Source organism: Anolis sagrei, chromosome X (assembly GCF_037176765.1).
Source record: "Anolis sagrei isolate rAnoSag1 chromosome X, rAnoSag1.mat, whole genome shotgun sequence".
Taxonomy (NCBI): domain Eukaryota; kingdom Metazoa; phylum Chordata; class Lepidosauria; order Squamata; family Dactyloidae; genus Anolis; species Anolis sagrei.
Window position 1 is genome coordinate 76,400,516 of NC_090034.1, and position 22,432 is coordinate 76,422,947.

Here is a 22,432-nt window from a genome sequence, read left to right on the forward strand (position 1 = left end):
CGACTCGACCCCAATCTGAACAGGAGTCAACAGTGTGATGTCGCAGTTTAAACCGTTTAAAAGGCCAATGGGATCAATAGGATCCCATCAATAGGAATCTAGTCTCTGGGCTCCAAGGTTCAAGAGGGATCTTGACTCTGAGCTGGAAGGCGTCCACTAGAGGAAGGTGATCCGAATGTATTGAAAGGGTTGCTTGATTTGTGCCTTTTTAATACATTTAGACCCCCAAGGAATGAATTTCCCATCTGAATGCTATAGAACCCCAGGAAAGATAGTAGTTTGGGGTTGCTCTTGAGATCCCAGGTTCCTATCAGAGTTAAAGCGGTGTCAAACGGCATTCATTCTACAGTGTAGATACTCAACACGGATTTTCTTCTGAGTTTAAAAGGCGCATTTGATGTTTTCTATATTGAAGAAAGAACCAACAAAAACCCCAACCAAACTATGAAGTTTTGATTGCTGGGCTTTTAAGAGACAGAGAACTCTCACCCCAAAACATAATATTTTATTATTATTATTATTATTATTATTATTATTATTATTATTATTAACACAAGATTAGTACACAGCAAACAAGATAATTATGCTGGTTTGTTATTATTGTATAATATTATTATTAGATACACAGCAAGATTAGTACAGGGCAAACAAGATCACTATGCTGATTTATTATTATTATTATTATTATTAATAGATACACAACAAGATTAGTACACAACAAACAAAATAATTATGCTGGTTTGTTATTATATATTATTATTAGATACACAGCAAGGTTAGTACACAGCAAACAAGATCACTATGCTGGTATATTATTATTATTATTATTATTATTATCATTAGATACACAACAAGATTAGTGCAGGGCAAAAGATCACTATGCTGGTATATTATTATTATTATTATTAGATGCACAACAAGATTAGTACACTGCAAAAAGATCACTATGCTGGGCTTTATTATTATTATTATTATTATTAGTAGTAGTAGTAGTAGTAGTAGATACACAACAAGATTAGTACACTGCAAAAAGATCACTATGCTGGGCTTTATTATTATTATTATTATTAGTAGTAGTAGTAGTAGTAGTAGTAGATACACAACAAAATTAGTACACAGCAAACAAGATCACTATGCTGGTTTATTATTATTATTAGTAGTAGTAATAGTAGTAGTAGTAGTAATAGTAATAGTAGTAGATACACAACAAGATTAGTACACAGCAAACAAGATAACTATGCTGGTTTATTATTATTATTATTATTATTATTATTAGATACAGAACAAGATTAGTACACGGCAAAAAGATCACTATGCTGGGCTTTATTATTATTATTATTATTAGTAGTAGTAGTAGTAGTAGATACACAACAAAATTAGTACACAGCAAACAAGATCACTATGCTGGTTTATTATTATTATTATTATTAGTAGTAGTAGTAATAGTAGTAGATACACAACAAGATTAGCACACAGCAAACAAGATCACTATGCTGGTTTATTATTATTATTATATACACAACAAGATTAGTACACAGCAAACAAGATCACTATGCTGGTTTATTATTATTATTATTATTATTATTATTATTATATACACCACAAGATTAGTACACAGCAAAAAGATCACTATGCTGGTTTGTTATTATGATATATTATTATTAGTAGTAGTAGTAGTAGTTAGTAGTATTAGATACAAGATTAGTACACAGCAAACAAGATCACTATGCTGTTTTTTATTATTATTATATATTATTATTAGTAGTAGTAGTAGTAGTAGATACACAACAATATTACTACACAGCAAAAAGATCACTATGCTGGTTTGTTATTATGATATATTATTATTATTATTAGTAGTAGTAGTAGTAGTAGTAGATACAAGATTTGTACACAGCAAACAAGATCACTATGCTGTTTTTTATTATTATTATATATTACTAGTATTATTAGTAGTAGTAGTAGTATTAGATACACAGCAATATTAGATTATTACACAGAAAGCAAGATCACTATGCTGGAATTCTTATTATTATTACATTTGTATTTGATCACAAGTCCCAAGTGTCTAGGACTGTGTGATGTACAGGCGAATAATGGAATAATACGCGCAAAGTGGACTTTTGCAGTTGACGGGTGGTAATTTTGTCAACTCCGATTGTTTTTAAGTGCAGGCCAAGGTCTTTAGGCACTGCACCCAGTGTGCCGATCACTACTGGGACAGGCTTATGCAGTTCGATCTTTAAATCCTCATCTTGTGTCAGGTTTTCCAGTGGATTAAATTGTGAAGTCAGGAGTCTTGTGCTCCAAAACTCTTCTCAGTCTGAATTCAGAAGTCCCAGAGTAGTTGGGACTTGTGTCATTGTGTGTACCTTTTTCAGGCTAATAATAATAATAATAATAATTGTATTGTTATTGTTATTATTATTATGTTGTGTGACTTTTTCAGGGGGCTTGCAATGAAACAAATTCGAGTAGACCAGCTAAGCCAATCCACGTTAAGTGGCCCATGTGTTTGGCTGCATTATGCGGGTCTACACTGACTATACAATGCCCGTTCAGACCTAAACCAGGCTTTTCGGCTTTCGGATGCGAATTAAGAAAGGGTTTCCATCCTCCCTTAGAAACGTCCCAAATCCAGCTTGAGAAACGCTCCAAGTCAAGAAAAGGGGCCAGAAAAGCAGCAATTATGCCAATAATAATAATAATAATAATAATAATAATAATAATAATAATAATAATAATAATAATAATAATAATATCCTTGAGTCTTTCATTCCAAAGCAAATCTTTTTTTGGGGGGGAGCATCCCTTGTCCTTCCCCCCCTCTCTCTCTATTCCACCCCACGTTTTACTCCAACTGGAGTCGAATTCCCATCGAAATAAACCGGATCATTTGCCCTGTGCCTCCAGTTCTATCATCATCATCATCATCATCATCACCTAAGAGATGCCTTAGATGATGTTGATGATGATGATGATTTTGCATGTGCATACCAACACAGCAAGTAGACATATTAGGTGCATTGGATTCATCTTTGAATATTGGGCTCATCCCAAGGGCCTAGGATATTAGAAATATTATTATTATTATTAGATATTATTATTATTATTATTATAGATTATTATTATTAATATTATTTTACATGTGCATACCAACACAGCAAGCATGCATATTAGGTGCATTGGATACATCCTTGAATATCGGGCTCATCCCAAGGGCCTAGGATATTAGAGAGATTATTATTATTAGAGATTATTATTATTATTAATATTATTTTACATGTGCATACCAACACAGCAAGCATGGATATTAGGTACATTGGATTTATCTTTGAATATCGGGCTCATCTCAAGGGCCTAGGATATTAGAGATATTATTATTATTATTAGAGATTATTATTATTATTATTATTATTATTTTGTATGTGCATACCAACACAGCAAGCATACATATTAGGTGCATGGGATTCATCTCTGAATATCGGGCTAATTCATCCCAAGGGCCTAGGATATGAGAGATATTATTGTTATTATTATTATTATTATTATTATTAGAGATTATTATTATTAATATTTTGCATGTGCATACCAACACAGTAAGCATGGATATTAGGAGCATTGGATTTATCTTTGAATATCGGGCTAGATTTATCTTTGAATATCGGGATATGAACATCTCTCATATCCAAGGGCCTAGGATATGAGAGATGTTATTATTATTATTAGAGATTATTAGGGAGGGAATTATTATTAGAGATTATTAGGGAGGGAAGAAAGAAGAAAGGAAAAACGAAAGGACAGAAAGAGACAGAGAGAGAAGGAAGGAAAGGAAGGAAGGAAAGCAATCCTAACAGATTCTATTGAAGTATATTTGCAAGCTTTCCAATCTTCAGTGTTGAAGAAAGAAAGAAAAGAAAGGGGGGAGGAAGGAAAGAAAGAAAGAAGGAAAAAAGAAAGCGAAAAAGAAAGGAGAGAAAGAGCGGGAGAGAAGGAAAGAAAGAAATCCTAACAGATTCTATTGAAGTGGATTTGCAAGCGTTCCAATCTTCAGTGTTGAAGAAAGAAAGAAAGAGAAAGAAAGAGAAAGAAAGAAATAACGAAAGAAAAAGAAAGGGGGAAGGAAGGAAGGAAAGAAGGAAGGAAGGAAAAAGAAAGGAGAGAAAGAAAGAGAGAGAGAAAGAAGGAAGGAAAGAAAGAAAACCTAACAGATTCTATTGAAGTAGATTTGCAAGCGTTCCAATCTTCAGTGTTGAAGAAAGAAAGAAAGAAAGAAAGAAAGGAGGGAGGGAGGAAGGAAGGAAAGAAAGAAGCAAAAGAAGGAAGAAAAGAAAAAAGAAAGAAAGAAGGAAGGAAGCAACAGGGGATGAGGGAGGAAGAAAAGAAAGAAAGGAGGGTGGGAGGAAAGAAAAGGAAGGAAGGAAGGAAGGAGGAAGGAAAGAGAGAAAGGAGGGAGGAAGAAAGGAAGGTAAGAAAGAAAGGAAGGAACAAGGAAAGAAAGAAAAGAGAGAGAGAGAGAGAGAAAGGAGGGAGGAAGAAAGGAAAGAAAGAAAGAAAGAAAGGAGGAAGAAAGGAAGGTAAGAAAGAAAGGAAAAAGGAAAGAGAGAGAGAGAAAGGAGGGAGGAAGAAAGGAAGGAAAGGAAGGAAGGAAGGAAGGAGGAAAGAAAGAAAGAAAAAAGAAAGAAAGAGAAAGAAAGAAAGAAAGGAGGAAGGAAGGAAGGAGGAAAGAAAGAAAAAAGAAAGAGAGAAAGGAGGGAGGAAGAAAGGAAGGAAAGAAAGAAAGGAGGAAGAAAGGAAGGTAAGGAAGGAAGGAAGGAGGAAAGAAAGAAAAAAGTAAGAGAGAGAGAGAGAAAGGAGGGAGGAAGAAAGGAAGGTAAGAAAGAAAGGCGGGAGGAAGAAAGGAAGCAAGGTAAGGAAGGAAGGAAGGAAGGAAGGAAGGAAGGAAGAAAACCTAACTGATTCTAATGAAGTAAATTTGCAAGCGTTCCAATTTCAGTGTTGAAGAAAGAAAGAAAAAAAGGAGAAAGTAAAGAAAGGAGGGAGGAAGGAGGGAAAGAAATAAGCAAAGGAAGGAAAAGAGAGAAAGAGAAAGAAGGAGGGAACGGAAGGAGGAAGGAAGGAAAGAAAAAAGGGAGAAAGGACGAAAGTGGGAAGGAAAGCAAGCATCTGTCAAGCGCTTCAATGGCAATCTGGCCTCTTAGGGTGATGATCCTGATTGTTTTGTGTTTATTTTACCATTTCAAAACCAGAAAACAAAGCCAACTCGTGGCATTTGAAAGGGACAAATAGGGTGTGAAATCTGAGGAGTTGGGCGAGGGAGAGGTTTGGGGGAAAGCCCTTCTTTGAAACCTAGCCGGATTGTCCTTTCGGTCAGCTATATCACACTAGAGGGGGAAAAATCCACTTAAAATTCGATTTCTACCTCCTGCAGAAATTCTGGGGTTTGTAGTTTAGGAAGGAGCCTTTAACAGCCTCACTAAACTACAAACCCCAGAATTCTGCAGGAGGCAGAAACCGGATTTAAATCATTGTTTCGAGTTTTGTCTGAGAAATCACCTGCTACCCGACGCTGTCGCGTTTTTAAAATAATAATAATAATAATAATAATAATAATAATAATAATAATAATAATAATATAGAGATAAAGGGATAGAGTTAGAGATAAAGAAAGAGATGAAGAAAGAGATAAAGAAAGGGATAAGGATAGTGACAGAGAATGATATGTGTGTGTGTGTGTGTATGTGTGTGCATAGGGATAGAGATAGAGATGAAGAAAGAGAAAGAAATGGATAGGGATGGTGAGAGAGAAGGAGAGAGAAAGATAAGGGGATAGAGATAGAGAAAGAAAGAGATGAAGAAAGAGATAAAGAAAGGGATGGGGATAGTGAGAGAGAAGGAGAGAGAGAGAGATGAAGGGATAGGGATTGAGAAAGAGATGAAGAAAGGGATGGGGATAGTGAAAGAGAAGGAGAGAGAGATAAAGGGATAGGGATAGAGATAGAAATAGAGAAAGAGATAAAGAAAGGGATGGGGATAGTGAGAGAGAAGGAGAGAGAGAGATAAGGGGATAGGGATAGAGATAGAGATGAAGAAAGAGATAAAGAAAGGGATAGGGGTAGTGAGAGAGAAGGAGAAGAGAGAGATGAAGGGATAGAGAAAGAGATGAAGAAAGAGATAAAGAAAGGGATGGGGATAGTGAGAGAGAAGGAGAGATAGAGATATAGGGATAGAGATAGAGATGAAAAAAGAGATAAAGAAAGGGATAGGGGTAGTGAGAGAGAAGGAGAAGAGAGAGATGAAGGGATAGAGAAAGAGAAAGAGATGAAGAAAGAGATGAAGAAAGGGATGGGGATAGTGAGAGAGAAGGAGAGATAGAGATATAGGGATAGAGATAGAGATGAAGAAAGAGATAAAGAAAGGGATAGGGGTAGTGAGTGAGAGAGAAAGAGAAGAGAGAGATGAAGGGATAGAGAAAGAGATGAAGAAAGAGATAAAGAAAGGGATGGGGATAGTGAGAGAGAAGGAGAGATAGAGATATAGGGATAGAGATAGAGATGAAGAAAGAGATAAAGAAAGGGATAGGGGTAGTGAGAGAGAAGGAGAAGAGAGAGATGAAGGGATAGAGAAAGAGAAAGAGATGAAGAAAGAGATAAATTAAGGGATGGGGATAGTGAGAGAGAAGGAGATAGAGATAAACGGATAGGGATAGAGATATTATTATTATTATTATTATTATTATTATTATTATTAAATTATTCAAAAAGTCTGCCGGGACTATTTGGACCTCCCAAAAAAACCCCAGAACCCAATACCCTTTTAAAATGAATAGGGTTTCATTTGGGGGAAAACACTGTTCACGTGAATGGGAAATGAACGTCGGGAGAGGCCCCTGACCACAGTGGTGAGGCTATTTTTAAGCTCCCTTTCAGGAAGAGGCAAACAAACACCCGGTTTAGTTGCTCTCCTTCTCCTCTGGAGATATTTTTAATCTAATTTTCATGATTAAATTAAATATTAGGTGTTTATTTTCATCGGCCTGGGTTTGTCCTCTGCATAGTCAGTGCTCAGGCCTCAAAGGGGAGGGATGCTACCCGAGAAAGATGCTCAGGTCTGCAGAGATACCTAGAAATAGAGGGAGGAAGCTGACAGGAATTAAGAACCAATGCAGAATGGCTCTGCATTGCCTTAGTTGACTGACACCAGGGAAATACAGACATACAAAGATAGATTTAATCTCTATCTCTACCCTTATCCCTGTATCTCTATGTCTATGTCTATCTATATCCCTATCCCTTTCTCTATTTCTTTCTCTATCTCTATCCCTTTATCTCTATGTCTATCTCTATCTCTTTATCCATCTCTATCCCTTTCTCTCACTCACTCACTAACCCTATCTTTTTCTCTATCTCTATCTCTATCTCTATCTCTAGCCCTTTATATCTCTCTTACACTATCCCTTTTCCCTATCTCTATCCCTTTATCTCTCTCTTTATCTCTTTCTCTATCTCTATCCCTTTATCTCTATGTCTATGTCTATCTCTATCCCTTTCTTTAACTCTTTCTCTTTCTCTATCCCTTTCTCTCTCTCTCTCTCTCTCTCTCACACACACACACACACTATCCCTATCTCTATCTCTATCCCAATCTCTTTTAACTCTTTCTCTTTCTCTATCCCTTTCTCTCTCTCTCCCTCTCTCTCTCTCACAGACACACACGCTATCCCTAGCTCTATCTCTATCCCTATCTCTTTAACTCTTTCTCTTTCTCTATCCCTTTCTCTCTCTCTCTCTCACACACACACACACACACTATCCCTATCTCTATCCCTATCTCTTTATCTCTATATCTATGTCTATCTCTATCCCTTTCTTTAACTTTCTCTATCCCTTTCTCTTCTCTCTCTCTCTCTCTCTCTCACACACACACACACTATCCCTATCTCTATCCCTATCCCTATCCCTTTATCTCTATGTCTATGTCTATGTCTATCTCTTTCTCTATCCCTTTATCTCTCTCTCTCTCTCTCACACACACACACTATCCCTATCTTTTTCTCTTTCTCTATCTCTCTATCTCTCTCTATCTCTATCCCTATCCCTTTCTCTGTCTCTATCCCTATCCATTTCTCTATCTCTTTCTTTATCTCTTTCTCTATCTCTATCCCTTTATTCCTCTCCCTCACACTGTCTCTATCTTTATCTCTATCTCTATCCATTTATCTCTCTCTCACACTATCCCTATCCCTTTCTCTATCTCTCTCCCTATTCTTTTATCGTTTTCTCTCTCTATCCCTATCCCTTTATCTCCCTCTCTCCTCCCTCACTATCCCTTTCTTTATCTCTTTCCCTATCTCTATCCCTATCCCCTTACGTATCTATCTCTCCTTCTCACTCACTATCCCTATCCCTTACATTATTTCTTTCTTCATCTCTTTCTCTATCTCTATCTCCCCTTCTCTCTCACTATCCCTATCCCTTTATCTCTTTCTTCATCGCTTTATCTCTACCCCTATCCCTTTATCTCTCTCCTTCTCTCTCACTATTCCTATCCCTTTCTTTATCTCTTTCTTCATCTCTTTCTCTATCCCTATCCCTTTAGCTCTCTCTCGCCTTCTCTCTCACCATCCCTATCCTTTCTTTATCTCTTTCTTCATCTCTTTCTCTATCTCTATCTCTCCTTTTCTCTCACTATCCCTATCCCTTTCTTTATCTCTTTCTTCATCTCTTTCTTTATGTCTATCTCTATCCCTATCCCTTTATTTCTATATATACCTCTCTCTATCTCTATCTCTCACTCTATCCCCATCTCTATCCCTATCCCTTTCTCTCTATCTCTATTTCTTTCTCTTTCTCTATCCCTATCCCTATCTATACACACAGACACACACACATAGGCATCCCCAAGTTATCAACAACGCATATACATATGTAACAAACTGCCTGTATGTATGTATGTACGTATGTAGGTGTGTGTTTGTCTCTCTCTCTCTCTCTCTATCAAGGTGCAGACAATCTTTCTGGCTATTGTGTTGTTGAAGGCTTTCATGGCCAGAATCACTGGGTTGCTGTAAGTTTTCCCTGGCTGTCTGGCCATGTTCCAGAAGCATTCTCTACTTATGTTTTGCCTGCATCTATGGCAGGCATCCTCAGAGGTTGTGAGGTTTGTTGGAAACTAGGCGAGTGAGGTTTATATATCTGTGGAATGTCCAGGGTGGGAGAAATAACTCTTCTCTGTTGGAGGCAAGTGTGAATGTTGCCATTGGCCTCTTTGATTAGCTTCAAAGCCTGGTTGCTTCCTGCCTGGGGGAATCCTTTGCTGGGAGGTGTTTGAGGCAAGTGTGAATGTTGCCAACTTGATTAGCATTAAATGGACTTGCAGCTTCAAAACCTGGCGCTTCCTTCCTGGAGGGAATCCTTTGTTGGGAGGTGTTAGCTGGCCCTGATTGTTTCCTGTTTGGAATTCCCCTATTTTTTTATTTACCATCTTAATTTTAGATTTTTTAAAAAAAACATTCCACACATATATAAACCTCACTTGCCTAGTTTCCAACAGATAAGTTGTTGTTGTTGTTGGTACTAAAATTAGGGTGTGCCTTACAATTGATGGCGTATTACAGTTGAAGACATAAATACAGCCCCTTTCTGTAAGTAATATGCACAATGTGAAATCACACCTGAATTGTTCGAAAACATTACTCCTACCAAGCTGCAGCAAAACCTCAATTTCCTCCTTCCAACCTAAAGCAAAGGCAAAACCCAATTGATCTTTTTCACTTGTATTGCAATCAAATCTATGGGGACACTAACACAATGGTAAAATCATGATGTTATTGTTTTCAAATAATAGTAATTGAAGGGCACTGCCCAGCCAGAATTCAGATATGTCCATCTACCATAGCTTTGGCTTGGTCAAGGCAACCAGCAGACAACAAACTTTCAAGTTAAGCAGAGTGCTTCTTTGGTCACCTATTTGGTGGCATACAATGTTATGTTGCGTCCACTTTTGTGGCTCATGTGTGGCAGTTGCAATAATTGAGACCTGTTTTGCTGGCAAATTATCTGATTTATTTGCCATATAGGTGTTTGTACAAAATAGCCTGAAGCAGGACTCCAGTGTGCTTTTTCTTTGCAGTTCTTTTTCTCAGTCCTTCCAGAGATCAGTCCCTTTCTTGACCCGATCTGCTGTATAAAATCCAGATTATCTGGAGACTCATATAATCCAGTTTGAAGCAGATAAAGTGGATTATATGAATTATATTGCAGAGTCATATAATCCAGTTCAAAGCAGATAATGTGGATTATATGGCAGTGCAGACTCATATAATCCAATTCAAAGCAAATAATATGGATTATATCACAGTGTAGAGTCATATAATCCTGTTTGAAGAAGATAATGTGGATTATATGGCAGTGCGGACTCATATAATCCAGTTCAAAGCAGATCATGTGGATTATACGGCAGTGTAGACACATATTATCTAGTTCAAAGCAGATCATGTGGATTACATGGCAGTGTAGACACATATAATCTAGTTCGAAGCAGATCATGTGGATTATATGGCAGTGTAGACACATATAATCTAGTTCAAAGCAGATCATGTGGATTATATGGCAGTGTAGACACATTATCTAGTTCAAAGCAGATCATGTGGATTACATGGCAGTGTAGACATATAATCTAGTTCGAAGCAGATCATGTGGATTATATGGCAGTGTGGACACATATAATTTAGTTCGAAGCAGATCATGTGGATTATATGGCAGTGTAGACACATATAATCTAGTTCGAAGCAGATCATGTGGATTATATGGCAGTGTAGACACATATAATCTAGTTCAAAGCAGATCATGTGGATTATATGGCAGTGTAGACACTTATGATCCAGTTTGAAGCTGATAATGTGGATTACATAACAGTATAGACACATATAATCCAGTTTGAAGCAGATAATGTGTATTGTATGGTAGTGTAGACTCATATAATCCAGTTCAAAGCAGATAATGTGGATTATATGGCAGTGTAGACACATATAATCGAGTTCAAAGCAGATCATGTGGATTATATGGCAGTGTAGACACATATAATCTAGTTCGAAGCAGATCATGTGGATTATATGGCAGTGTAGACACATATAATCTAGTTCGAAGCAGATCATGTGGATTATATGGCAGTGTAGACACATATAATCTAGTTCAAAGCAGATGATGTGGATTATATGGCAGTGTAGACACATATAATCCGGTTCGAAGCTGATAATGTGGATTACATGGCAGTATAGACACATATAATCCAGTTCGAAGCAGATAATGTGTATTGTATGCTAGTGTAGACTCATATAATCCAGTTGAAAGCAGATTATTTATTTATTTCTTGCATTTGTACCAATCCTTCTCACCCTTGGAGGGGGACTCTGGGTGGCTTTACAACAGGGAACCATTAGATGCCAAACACATACATTAAATAAACAGTTACAATTCAAACAACATTTAAAAACAGTCATAAACATTCATTTAAAAGTTCTGCCAGTTTGGAATCAAGTAATGTGGATTATATGGCAGTGTAGACTCATATAATCCAGTTCAAAGCAGATAACATGGATTATATGGCAGTGTACATTCATAATCCAGTTCAAAACAGATAATGTGGATTATATGGCAGCATAGAGACATATAACGCAGTTCAAAGCAGATCATGTGGATTATATGGCAGTGTAGATCTAGCCCCAGCCTACACTGCTATATAAAATACAGATTATCTGCTTTGAACTTAATTTGGATTTAATTATATAGCAGTGTAGATCCAGCCTCAGACTATTCTACTGTAAAACAGTTCATGCCATCTGGAAGTTCTTTCCAATGTTTTAAGTGGATCTCTCTCCCCCCCCCCCCCCCCCAATTTGAATCCATTGGTTTGTGACCAATCCTCTGGAGCAGCCAAAGAAGTATGCGGTGTCTTCTGCCTGACATCCCTTCAAATATTTAAAAATAACTATCCGGCTACATCTCAATCTTTTCTCCAAGTCGAACATAACCAGTTCCCTATGCTCAGATCACTCCCACCTTTTGAAGCTCTGGCCAAACTTGTGAAGATCTCTGGCAACTCCACCAAAAATATGACTGCAGATTTGGTGAGAGTCCTGCCAAATGTAAAGCCTTTTCAATCATCTTGGCAATTAAAAGTGTCAGCATTTCAGCTGATTGGGGTCTTTTGTTAAGGAAGACCTCAAAACATACATCAAGAGTACCAAATAAATAATAATAACAACAATAACAACAATTATTTATATTCACTCCTTCTCCCCATGGGGACTCAGAGACTATTACAGTGTAAACAGATACTGGCAAACTTTCAATGTCTTGTTACAATACAATGAGACATACAAACACAAACAAAGGCAGAGGCTTTTCCTTTCATTTCTGGCTTTGTAGACAGTGGAAGTGCTAAGGAAGACCTCAAAACAACACATCGATGGTGCAATAGTAACAATAACAATAATAATAATAATAACACTTTATTTATATTCTGCCCTTCTCCCTGTGGGGACTCAGAGCAGATTACAATGTAAACAGATACTGGCAAACATTCAATGCTTTAGGTTCTTGTGGGTTTTTTCGGGCTATAGGGCCATGTTCTAGAGGCATTTCTCCTGTTGTAATTACAACAGCAAGACAGCAGAGAGGAAACAACCAGGCACATCTTAACACCTCTCAACAAAAGATTTTCCCAGGCTCAGGCAGGCCTTCAAATGCTAATGAAGGTGGTCAGCTGAAACATTCACACCTAGCTCCAGCAGAGAAGAGCTCCTTGCCCCACCCCAGCCATTCCACAGATATATAAACCCATTGTCCTATTTCCAACAGACCTCACTACCTCTGAGGATGCTTGCCATAGATGCAGGCAAAACATCAGGAGAAATGCCTGTAGACCATGGCCCTATAGCCTGAAAAAACCCACAAGAACCTAGTGATTCCAGCCATGAAACCTTAGACAATTCAATGCTTTGTTACAATACAATGAGACACACAAACACAAACAAAGGCAGAGGCTTCTCCTTTCATTTCCGGCTTTGGAGGCAATGGAAGTGGTAAGGAGGACCACAAAACAACACATTGATGGTGCCATAATAATAATAATAATAATAATAATAATAATAATAATAATGCTTTATTTATATTCTGCCCTTCTCCCTGTGGGGACTTAGAGCAGATTACAATGTAAACAGATACTGACAAACATTCAATGCTTTGTTACAATACAATGAGACACACAAACACAAACAAAGGCAGAGGCTTCTCCTTTCATTTCCGGCTTCGGAGGCAGTGGAGGTGCTAAGGAAGACCACAAAACAACACATTGATGGTGCCATAATAATAGCAATAATAATAATAATAATAATAATAATAATAACACTTTATTTATATTCTGCCCTTCTCCCTGTGGGGACTCAGAGCAGATTACAATGTAAACAGATACTGGCAAACATTCAATGCTTTGTTACAATACAATGAGACACACAAACACAAACAAAGGCAGAGGCTTTTCCTTTCATTTCTGGCTTTGTAGACAGTGGAGGTGTTAAGGAGGACCACAAAACAACACATTGATGGTGCCATAATAATAATAATAATAATAATAATAATAATAATAATAATAACAACAACAACGCTTTATTTATATTCTGCCCTTCTCCCCATGGGGACTCAGAGCAGATTACTGTGTAAACATACCAGCAAACATTCAATGCCTTGTTTCAATACAATGAGACACCCAAACACAAACAAAGGCCTTTCATTTCAGGCTCTGGAGGCAGTGGAGGTGCTAAGGAATACCACTAAACAACACATTGGTGGTGCAATAATAATAATAATAATAATAATAATAATAATAATAATAATGCTTTATTTATATTCTGCCCTTCTCCCCATGGGGACTCAGAGCAGATTACCGTGTAAACAGATACTGGCAAACATTCAATGCCTTGTTACAATACAAGAGACACCTGAACACAAACAAAGGCAGAGTCTTCTCCTTTCATTTCAGTCTTTGGAGGCAGTGGAGGTTCTAAGGAAGTCCTCAAAACAACACATCTAGGGTGCCAAACAAACAAACAAATAATAACTATTTATATTCTGTACTTCTCCCTGTGGGGACTCAGAGCAGATTACAGTGTAAATAGATACGACAAACATTCAATGAGAGCCTGTGTTGTCACCTGGTCATGTGACTGGCATGACTGCTTGGAGCATCTTAGGCCTTTCCTGCCTGAGTGGTACCTATTGATCTACTCACATTTGCATGTTTTCGAACTGCTAAGTTGGCAGGAACTGTGCTAACAGAGGGAGCTCACCCTATCCCATGGATTTAAACTGCTGACCTTCAGGCCAGCAGTTCAGCAGTACAAAGGTTTAAAACATTGCGCCACCGCAGCCCTAGTAAATACTCCCATTAATACTTTAGGACAGCAAGGTCTTCACTGGTTTATTGGACAGATTAACTAGTAAAGTAGAACTAGATGTGGTTATGGGCCAAACCAAAGTTAAACAATTTTAGACTTATCCTATAGTGGCTGCTAGAAATTATGGGAGTTGAAGTCCAAAACACCAGTAAGACTGAAGTTTGCCCATGCTTGTCCTATACCCACCTATCTATTTTTTCCTGTTTTCCTGTTTCCATTAAATTCCCTACTTCTGAACAGATATGTATTGGATGGTGGTCTTGGACTATACCCCTCTGCATATTGATGTGAGAGCAAAGACTTCAGGCTGGGTTTTTTGCTGTCTGCATCGAATACTTGTTGGATAAACCAGCCGGAGCCAAATTCAATTGGCAGGCCCCTGAGTTAAGAGCTCAGCTGTTTATTATTTTGAGGCTATTTTGGTCCTCTTATGTTGCTCTCATACAGAATGAAAGAGACACTGTCAAAGATGGCTTTGGCTTTAAACAGAAGGAGGTGACTTTAGTTTTTTTTTTTCTCTTCAAATGGCGAGAATATGAGCCAGATGCAGTCAAATGCTTTTCAAGCTGCATTGATTTCCACCCAAGGATTAAACACATTTTTTCATTCTTTCCTCCTGAAATCGATAGGAGTTTTTAAAAAGGCTTCACTATGGGGGAAAAAATTGCAGCCCTTGAAGTTATTTCTGTTCTTTCTTTCCCTTTCTTTCTTTCTTTCTTTCTTTTTCTTCCTTCCTTCCTTTCCCTCCCTCCCTTCCCCTTCCCCTTCCCTTCCCCTTTCCTTTCTGTTCCCTTCCGTTCCCTTCCCTTCCTCCCCCTTTCTCTCTTCTTTCTTTCTTTCTTTCTTTCTTTCTTTCTTCCTTTCTTCCTTCCTTTCTTCCTTCCTTCCTTCCTTCCTTCCTTTCTTTCCCTTTCTTTCTTTCTTTCTTTCTTTCTTTTTCTTCCTTCCTTTCCCCCCTTCCCCTTCCCCTTCCCTTTCCCCTTCCCTTTCTTTTCCGTTCTGTTCCCTTCCCTTCCGTTCCCTTCCCTTCCTCCCCTTTTCTCTTTCTTTCTTTCTTTCTTTCTTTCTTTCTTTTTCTTCCTTCCTTTCCCTTCCCCTTCCCCTTCTATTCCCCTTCCATTACCCTTCCCTTCCATTCCCCTTCCCTTCCCCTTCCCTTCCCCTTTCCTTTCCTTTCCCTTCCCTTCCTCCCCCTTTCTTCTTTCTTTCTTTCTTTCTTTCTTTCTTTCTTTCTTTCACTTTCTTTCTTTCTTTTTCTTCCTTCCTTCCTTTCCTTCCCTCCCTTCCCCTTCCCCTTTCCTTTCTTTTCCCTTCCCTTCCCTTCCTCCCCCTTTCTCTCTTCTTTTTCTCTTTCTTTCTTTCACTTTCTTTCTTTCTTTCTTTTTCCTTTCCCTCCCTCCCTCCCTTCCCCTTCCCCTTCCCCTTCCCCTTTCCTTTCCTTTCCTTTCCTTTCCTTTCCTTTCCGTTACCTTCTCTTCCTCCCCCTTTCTCTCTTCTTTCTTTCTTTCTTTCTTTCTCTTTCTTTCTTTCTTTTTCTTCCTTCCTTTCCCTCCCTCCCTTCCCCTTCCCCTTCCCTTCCGCTTCCCCTTTCCTTTCCTTTCCCTTCCTTTCCCTTCCCTTCCTCCCTCTTTCTCTCTTCTTTCTTTCTTTCTTTCTTTCTTTCTCTCTCTCTCTCTCTCTCTCTCTCTCTCTTTCTTTCTTTCTTTCTTTCTTCAGCACTGAAGACAGGAACACTTACAAATTTACTTCAATTGAATCACTTAGAAGGCAGATGCTGTTTTCCCGAAAATGGGACCTGCCCTGAAAATAAGCCCAAGCATAATTTTTCATGATTTTGGAGGATGCTCGAAATATAAGCCCTACTTCAGAAAATAAGCCCTAGTGACTGTTCATTAAAAAGTCAGCTTGGAAAAATAAGGCATCCCCTGAAAAGAAGCCCTAACACATCTTTTGGAGCAAAATTTAATACAAGACCCTGTCTTATCACCCAAAAATAAACACTATCATCTGTGAAAAGCCAAATAAGAGGACAAACAAATTTCAGTGACAGTTTTGAAACAAAATCATATTTTATATTTCTTCTAAGGATACCTAGGGCCCTATCGACACTGCCATATAAAATCCAGATTATCCACTTTGAACTAGATTATATGGCAGTCTAGACTCATATAATCCAACTCAAAGCAGATAATGTGGATTATCAACTTGGATAATCTAGATTATATTCCAGTGTAGCTCCAACCAGAGACAAAATTGCAGAGAGATCAGATCCCCAATATTTCTTTCCAATTCACATAGATGCCACTAAAAACAAAATGCATGTTGGGATATTTTAAAGACTTCCTAGTGAAGAAATTTGCATTATTTTGCTTAAGAAACAAATGAAGAAGTATAAATGGGATGCTTGACTTCAAACAGATCTTTCTTTCTTTCTTTCTTTCTTTCTTTCTTTCTTTCTTTTATTCTTTCTCGTTTAAATCAGGATGGAAATCAAGCCACCCAACCAAATAATAATGGAATGGTTTAATGAACTCGGAAGAAGTGAATCACTAACAAAAGAAAAAAAATATTAACATTCTGTTACAAAATGTTTTGGCTAAACTTCCATCTTTTTCAGCTGCTTTGAATCAAAGGAATATGTATATAAATATTTGTGTGTATTTCAAACATGCAGAGTCAAATCTGTACAAATCACAAAAGATTTATTTACAATAATAAGAACTAACTACATTTCTTAATAGGTAAAAACTGTGTCTGAGCTACTCTAACACCCATCTCTTCCAAGGTTTCAAGAGAGGGAAAAAAATCCTCCATGCACTACATCTCTCTGACACACACACACAGATCTCAAAGCACACAGCACATTTGTGTGTATTGCGCACATGCATAATTCCCATACCTCTAAAAACCTTGTTTTTTCGAGCAACTGAAAACACAATAGTTGACAATAATTTTAATTCTCTGTTTTGATTTCTGCTCTGAAAAGACTTTATTCTTCCTGGGACGTTGCTCATTCATTGCAATAGGTTTTACTTCCAAGTTGGGAACAGGAAACAGGTCTTGTTCCAATTCACATTACTTTCATCTGTGTTCGCCCATAAACAACATCCAGCAGAGAGGAAACAACCAGGCACATCTTAACACCTCTCAACAAAAGATTCCCCCAGGCTCAGCCAGGCCTTCTAATGCTAATGAAGGTGGTCAGTTGAAACATTCACACCTAGCTCCAGCAAAGAAGAGCTCTTTGCCCCACCCCAGTCATTCCACAGATATATAAACCCATTTTCCTAATTCCAGCAGACCTCACTACCTCTGAGGATGCTTGCCATAGATGCAGGCAAAATGTCAGGAGAAAATGCCTCCAGAACATGGCCATATAGGAAAAAAACCACAAGAACCTAGTGATTCCAGCCATGAAAGCCTTCGACAATACATTGGACATCCATCTTTTTTCTATGTTAAACTGAATAAAAATAAATCAGCACAAAATTGTCTTTAAATATGTATTTAAGCCCCTCCCACACTGCCATACAATCCAAATTATCAAAACAGATAATCCACATTATCTGCTTGGACCTGGATTCTATGAGTCTACACTGCCATACAATCCAATTCAAAGCAGATCATCTAGATTTTATATGGCAGTGTATTTATTTATTTATTTATTTATTTATTTACAGCTTTTATATTTCGCCCTTCTCACCCCGCAGGGGACTCAGGGCGGATTACAGTGTACACATATATGGCAAACATTCAATGCCAATTTTTGACATACCAACCTATACAGACATACACAGAGGCTATTTTAACTTTTTTTTTCTGGCCGCCAGGGGAGCTGTCGCTTTCATCGTCCATCTGCGACACTGCTGAAGCACTTCCGCATTCCCCGCATGCTTCCTTGCTGGAATGCTTTGCTGGAGTCTTCTTTATGGCCTCATAAATCAGTTAATTTAGCCTCCCCACACTTTAAGGTGGTACCTTATTTTCCTACTTGACAGATGCAACTGTCTTTCGAGTTGCAAAGGTCGACAACAAGCTACACACAATTGGTTGGAAACCCACTCCAACCCGGGCTGGCTTCGAACTCATGACCTTTTGGTCAGAGTGATCTTAATGCAGCTGACACTCAGCCAGCTGCGCCACAATCCCGGTGTAGAAGGGTAAACGAAGCCCACTTCCAAAATATCGGCACGAGATACATTAAAAAACTTATTTTCTCAAAAACATCTTCAAACTTTGTCTTTCAAAACATTCATTTGTAAACGCCTTCCTTTTTGACCTCGGAACTGCCCCAGAACATATGGGAAATGTGGACCCATCTACACTACCACATACCGTAGAATCTCTCTTATCCGACCTTCACTTATCCAACATTCCTTCTTATCTGACACTCTTCTCCGACACTTCCCCTTTTCCTCCAGCATTTCCCCTTCAATTAAAGGAGCGCTCTCCAACTCTCGCTCCATTACCAAAAAGTGAAAAAGGCAAGACAAGGAGGAGAAGGAGTAAATGGGGGAGAGAGACGGGACTGGAAGCAGAAGCCTTCTCCCTCATTCCGTCTGTGATTTCCATGCTCCTTTTCCATATCCGGGCACTTCCTGCTGGGCCACTCTAGCCCCGAGGTGTTGCCTTGCCTTAACCCTTTTAGTCCCTGTTGTTAGTATTCTAGGTGTCTAGTGTCGTATCGGACGGGTAACAGTAGGAGAGTCTGTATTATCCAACATTTTCGTTCATCCGACAGTCTGCCAGCCTGTTTATGTCGGATAAGCAAGACTCTACTGTAATGTCATGAAGTCTATGCTAACCATACAATGCAGTTTCAAAGTGCATTATGTGGCGGTGTCGATGGAGTCAGTGAATTCATTTCTATTCTAGACTACAGTTTGGACCATGTGGAACCCATCTGTTCATGCTGGGATTTTTGAGGACCAAACTCCCCAAAAATCTTCGTTCCCAAGTGATACCTCAACCATATGCATAGATACTCAGAAGGAAAAGGACTTGAAACCATTGTCATTGATGCTGAGTTTGGAAAAGGGGATATGAGTTTTAAATGACACTTTAGTGTAGTTATTGCATTTTAATACAGTTTTTACCACACTGTTACTATAATTGTTTTAAACTTTTGAATTGCACTTTTTTAATTTGTCTAGTGTAGATTGTTATCTGCCTGGAGCCCCCACAGGGTATAAATAAAGTTAATAATACTAATACTAATGCTAATACTAATGCTAATACTACTAATAATAACAATACATTTTATTTATGTTCCACCCATCTCCCCTAGGGGACTCAGAGTGGATTACAGCATTTATATACATAGCCCAATATTGAATATATTTATATTCAATGCCTTTTTTAGACACACAAACACAAACAAAGGCGAGGCTTCTCCTTTCATTTCTGGCTTCTGGTGGTGGTGCTTACCTCTGGCTCTGGGGAGGTGTTTTCCTCCATTTTCAAGCCGAGGAGTCTGCATTTATTAAACTGCATTATATGAGTCTACTCCAGGCATGGGCCAACTTGGGCCCATTTTGGATGTTAACTCCCACAATTCCTAGCAGCCGGTTATACCCTTTTAAAGGCTTTAAAGAAATAGGTTATATTCATCTATTACTACATTCCAATCATGAGGCTCGTCTCACCAGGTTTCAGGGACACCAATTATATTGTATTTGTTTTGTTGTTTTAAGAGTTCAAGTTCTTCTTATTTATTTCCCATGCTTTGTGCATTAGTGTAGAGCAGGCATGGGTGAACTTGGACCCTCCAGGTGTTTTGGACTTCAACTCCCACAGCCAGTAGACTGTTAGGAATTGTGGGAGTTGAAGTTCAAAACACCTGAAGGGCCCAAGTTGGCCCATGCCTGGTCTATGCTGATCATATAATTTAGTTCCAAACTGAAATATATGGCAGTGTAGATGGAACCGCAATGTGTATATATATGTGTTGTTATGGATTTCTCGCCACTGAAATCTGAAATGTCTGAGCCCTGAACATTCAGGACATTCATTGTAAACCCAACCCTTATTGACTGCTGCTGATATTGTCTAGGTGGTAGCCCTTGGAGATGTCCCCGATGGAACTGTGGTGACCGTCATGGCTGGCAACGACGAGAACTATTCTGCTGAGCTTCGGAACGCTTCTGCGGTGATGAAAAACCAAGTGGCCAGGTTTAATGATCTTCGCTTTGTTGGACGGAGTGGACGAGGTAAGAGGATCAGAGGGAAACAAACGTCAATCAAATTTTGAGAGATCATCAAAGGTTGGTCTAGGAAATGAATATTCCACGATGAGTGTGGCTTTGCATGCAGGAGGGATCCATTAGCAATAGGAGGCCTTAAGAACAGCAAAGCTAAGAATTATAGCAGGAAAAGAACTGCCCGTTTGTAGGTCTGAATTACTTCTTTGCAGGCCACAATGCTGACTATCTGTTGTGGGTAGGAAATGGGGCAACTGGTGGACCTACCAATGGGGGATCCTGTCTATTTTTGCTTTTCTCCCTAATCAACACAAATAACGTCTTTCCTTTTCCTTTTCCCTTTCCTTTTCCACTTAAGCAGCTGAGGGGGAAAAGGAAAGGGTCTGAGGCTGTTAGGGATTGTGGGAGTTGAAGTCCAAAACATTTGGAGGGTTGAAGTTTGCTCATGCCTGTATTATACCATGTCTTTGGAGTTACCATTTTTGGCCACAGGATGAGCCCTGCATCTTTACGGACCACAAACTCCCCCAATAATCTACTCAACTGTTGGCCTTTCATGTGAGTTTCCACAGAGGGAAACAAAAACCTGGGTGACCTTTGGTCTGATGCACAGGCCTCTTCTTCTATCCACTTCTCCTGGGAAAGGCCCTGGTGCAAGAATTCAAACATGTTTGGCTCCCAGATTCATTCTCCTCTTTTAAACCTCAATTTTTTAAGCAAAAGACTGCAGTTCATTAAGGAGGAGAAACTAATAGGCAGAGAGATACTTCAATTTTCCTTTTGCTGCATGGAAAATGTCTCCACGGACTAGCTGAATAGTCCGTGAAAATGAATGATCCATAGCACAACTGAATCTGCTCAAAGGTCTGGTTAGGACTTGTGAGTCATCGTCTGAAAAATGACATCTTCCTGCCAAAAGCTCCCAAGAAATAGAACTTGTCTTTCTTGTAATCTGTTTTTGCTTGACCAGGAACACCCACATGTCTCCTGAACTGATTTGCCCAATGTTCACCCAAGGAATGCCAACAAATGTGTTTGGTGTGAACCTACCATATTCAACACTTTGGGATCAAATCTACTACCCCAAAAACCAATTCTCTGTCAATTTGCAAATGTCCTTGAATTTATGAGGCAGTTCTCTGACCTTAGGGGAAAACACAGCCATCGATTTTAATTGAAAAAGACTTTTAAGTGGCTTCTGTTACTGTTTGCAAATTCCTTTTGTAATTTTACATATTACTGGGGATGAAAACCTGGGACCTTTTATCTGCAAAACACATGTTCACCCACTACAGCCCTTCCACAAAGAGTTGCTAGATTTGTGGGTACTAGACTTGTGTGTGGAATTAGTTTCTTTCATTTCTTCCTTTTCCTTTGGTACCTTTGGTACTTTGGGAGCCCGTTACGGTAAGGGACCTCCTTACCGTGTCAGACAAAAAACTGCCCGGCACGAAAGCAAGCAGGAGTTGATCTCAGTTTCTCCTCTGCTTTTCAGCATCACAGTTTAATCTTTTTAATTAATCCCCAGCAAACAAAAAGAAAATCCTCATTCCCTGAAAACTATGATGGTTATCCGGAAAATAAGGATACATCCAAATGTTATATTTTATCTGCTTTTAAGAATCCTGGTGTGAACTGACAAGGAAAGGCCATGAAGGAAGTGAAATAGTCCTCTCACTGTACGAGTGTTATCCGGGAAGTAAGGTTACAATTTTAAAAAAAATACAAATAATGAATATATTTTAATAAAACTTACATGGATTGTAGCATAGGCATT

The 22,432-nt window shown here is 38.6% G+C and overlaps 1 protein-coding gene across 1 annotated transcript in view; it reads left to right on the plus strand.

Annotated features, from left to right (window-relative positions):
- Window positions 1-22,432, plus strand: part of RUNX3 (RUNX family transcription factor 3) — a 150,953-nt gene that overhangs the window by 9,139 nt on the left and 119,382 nt on the right. Inside the window, exon 2 of the mRNA XM_060784424.2 lies at window positions 20,508-20,664. Coding sequence (XP_060640407.2) covers window positions 20,508-20,664 — 157 coding nt within the window. The remainder of the gene's footprint in view (window positions 1-20,507; window positions 20,665-22,432) is intronic.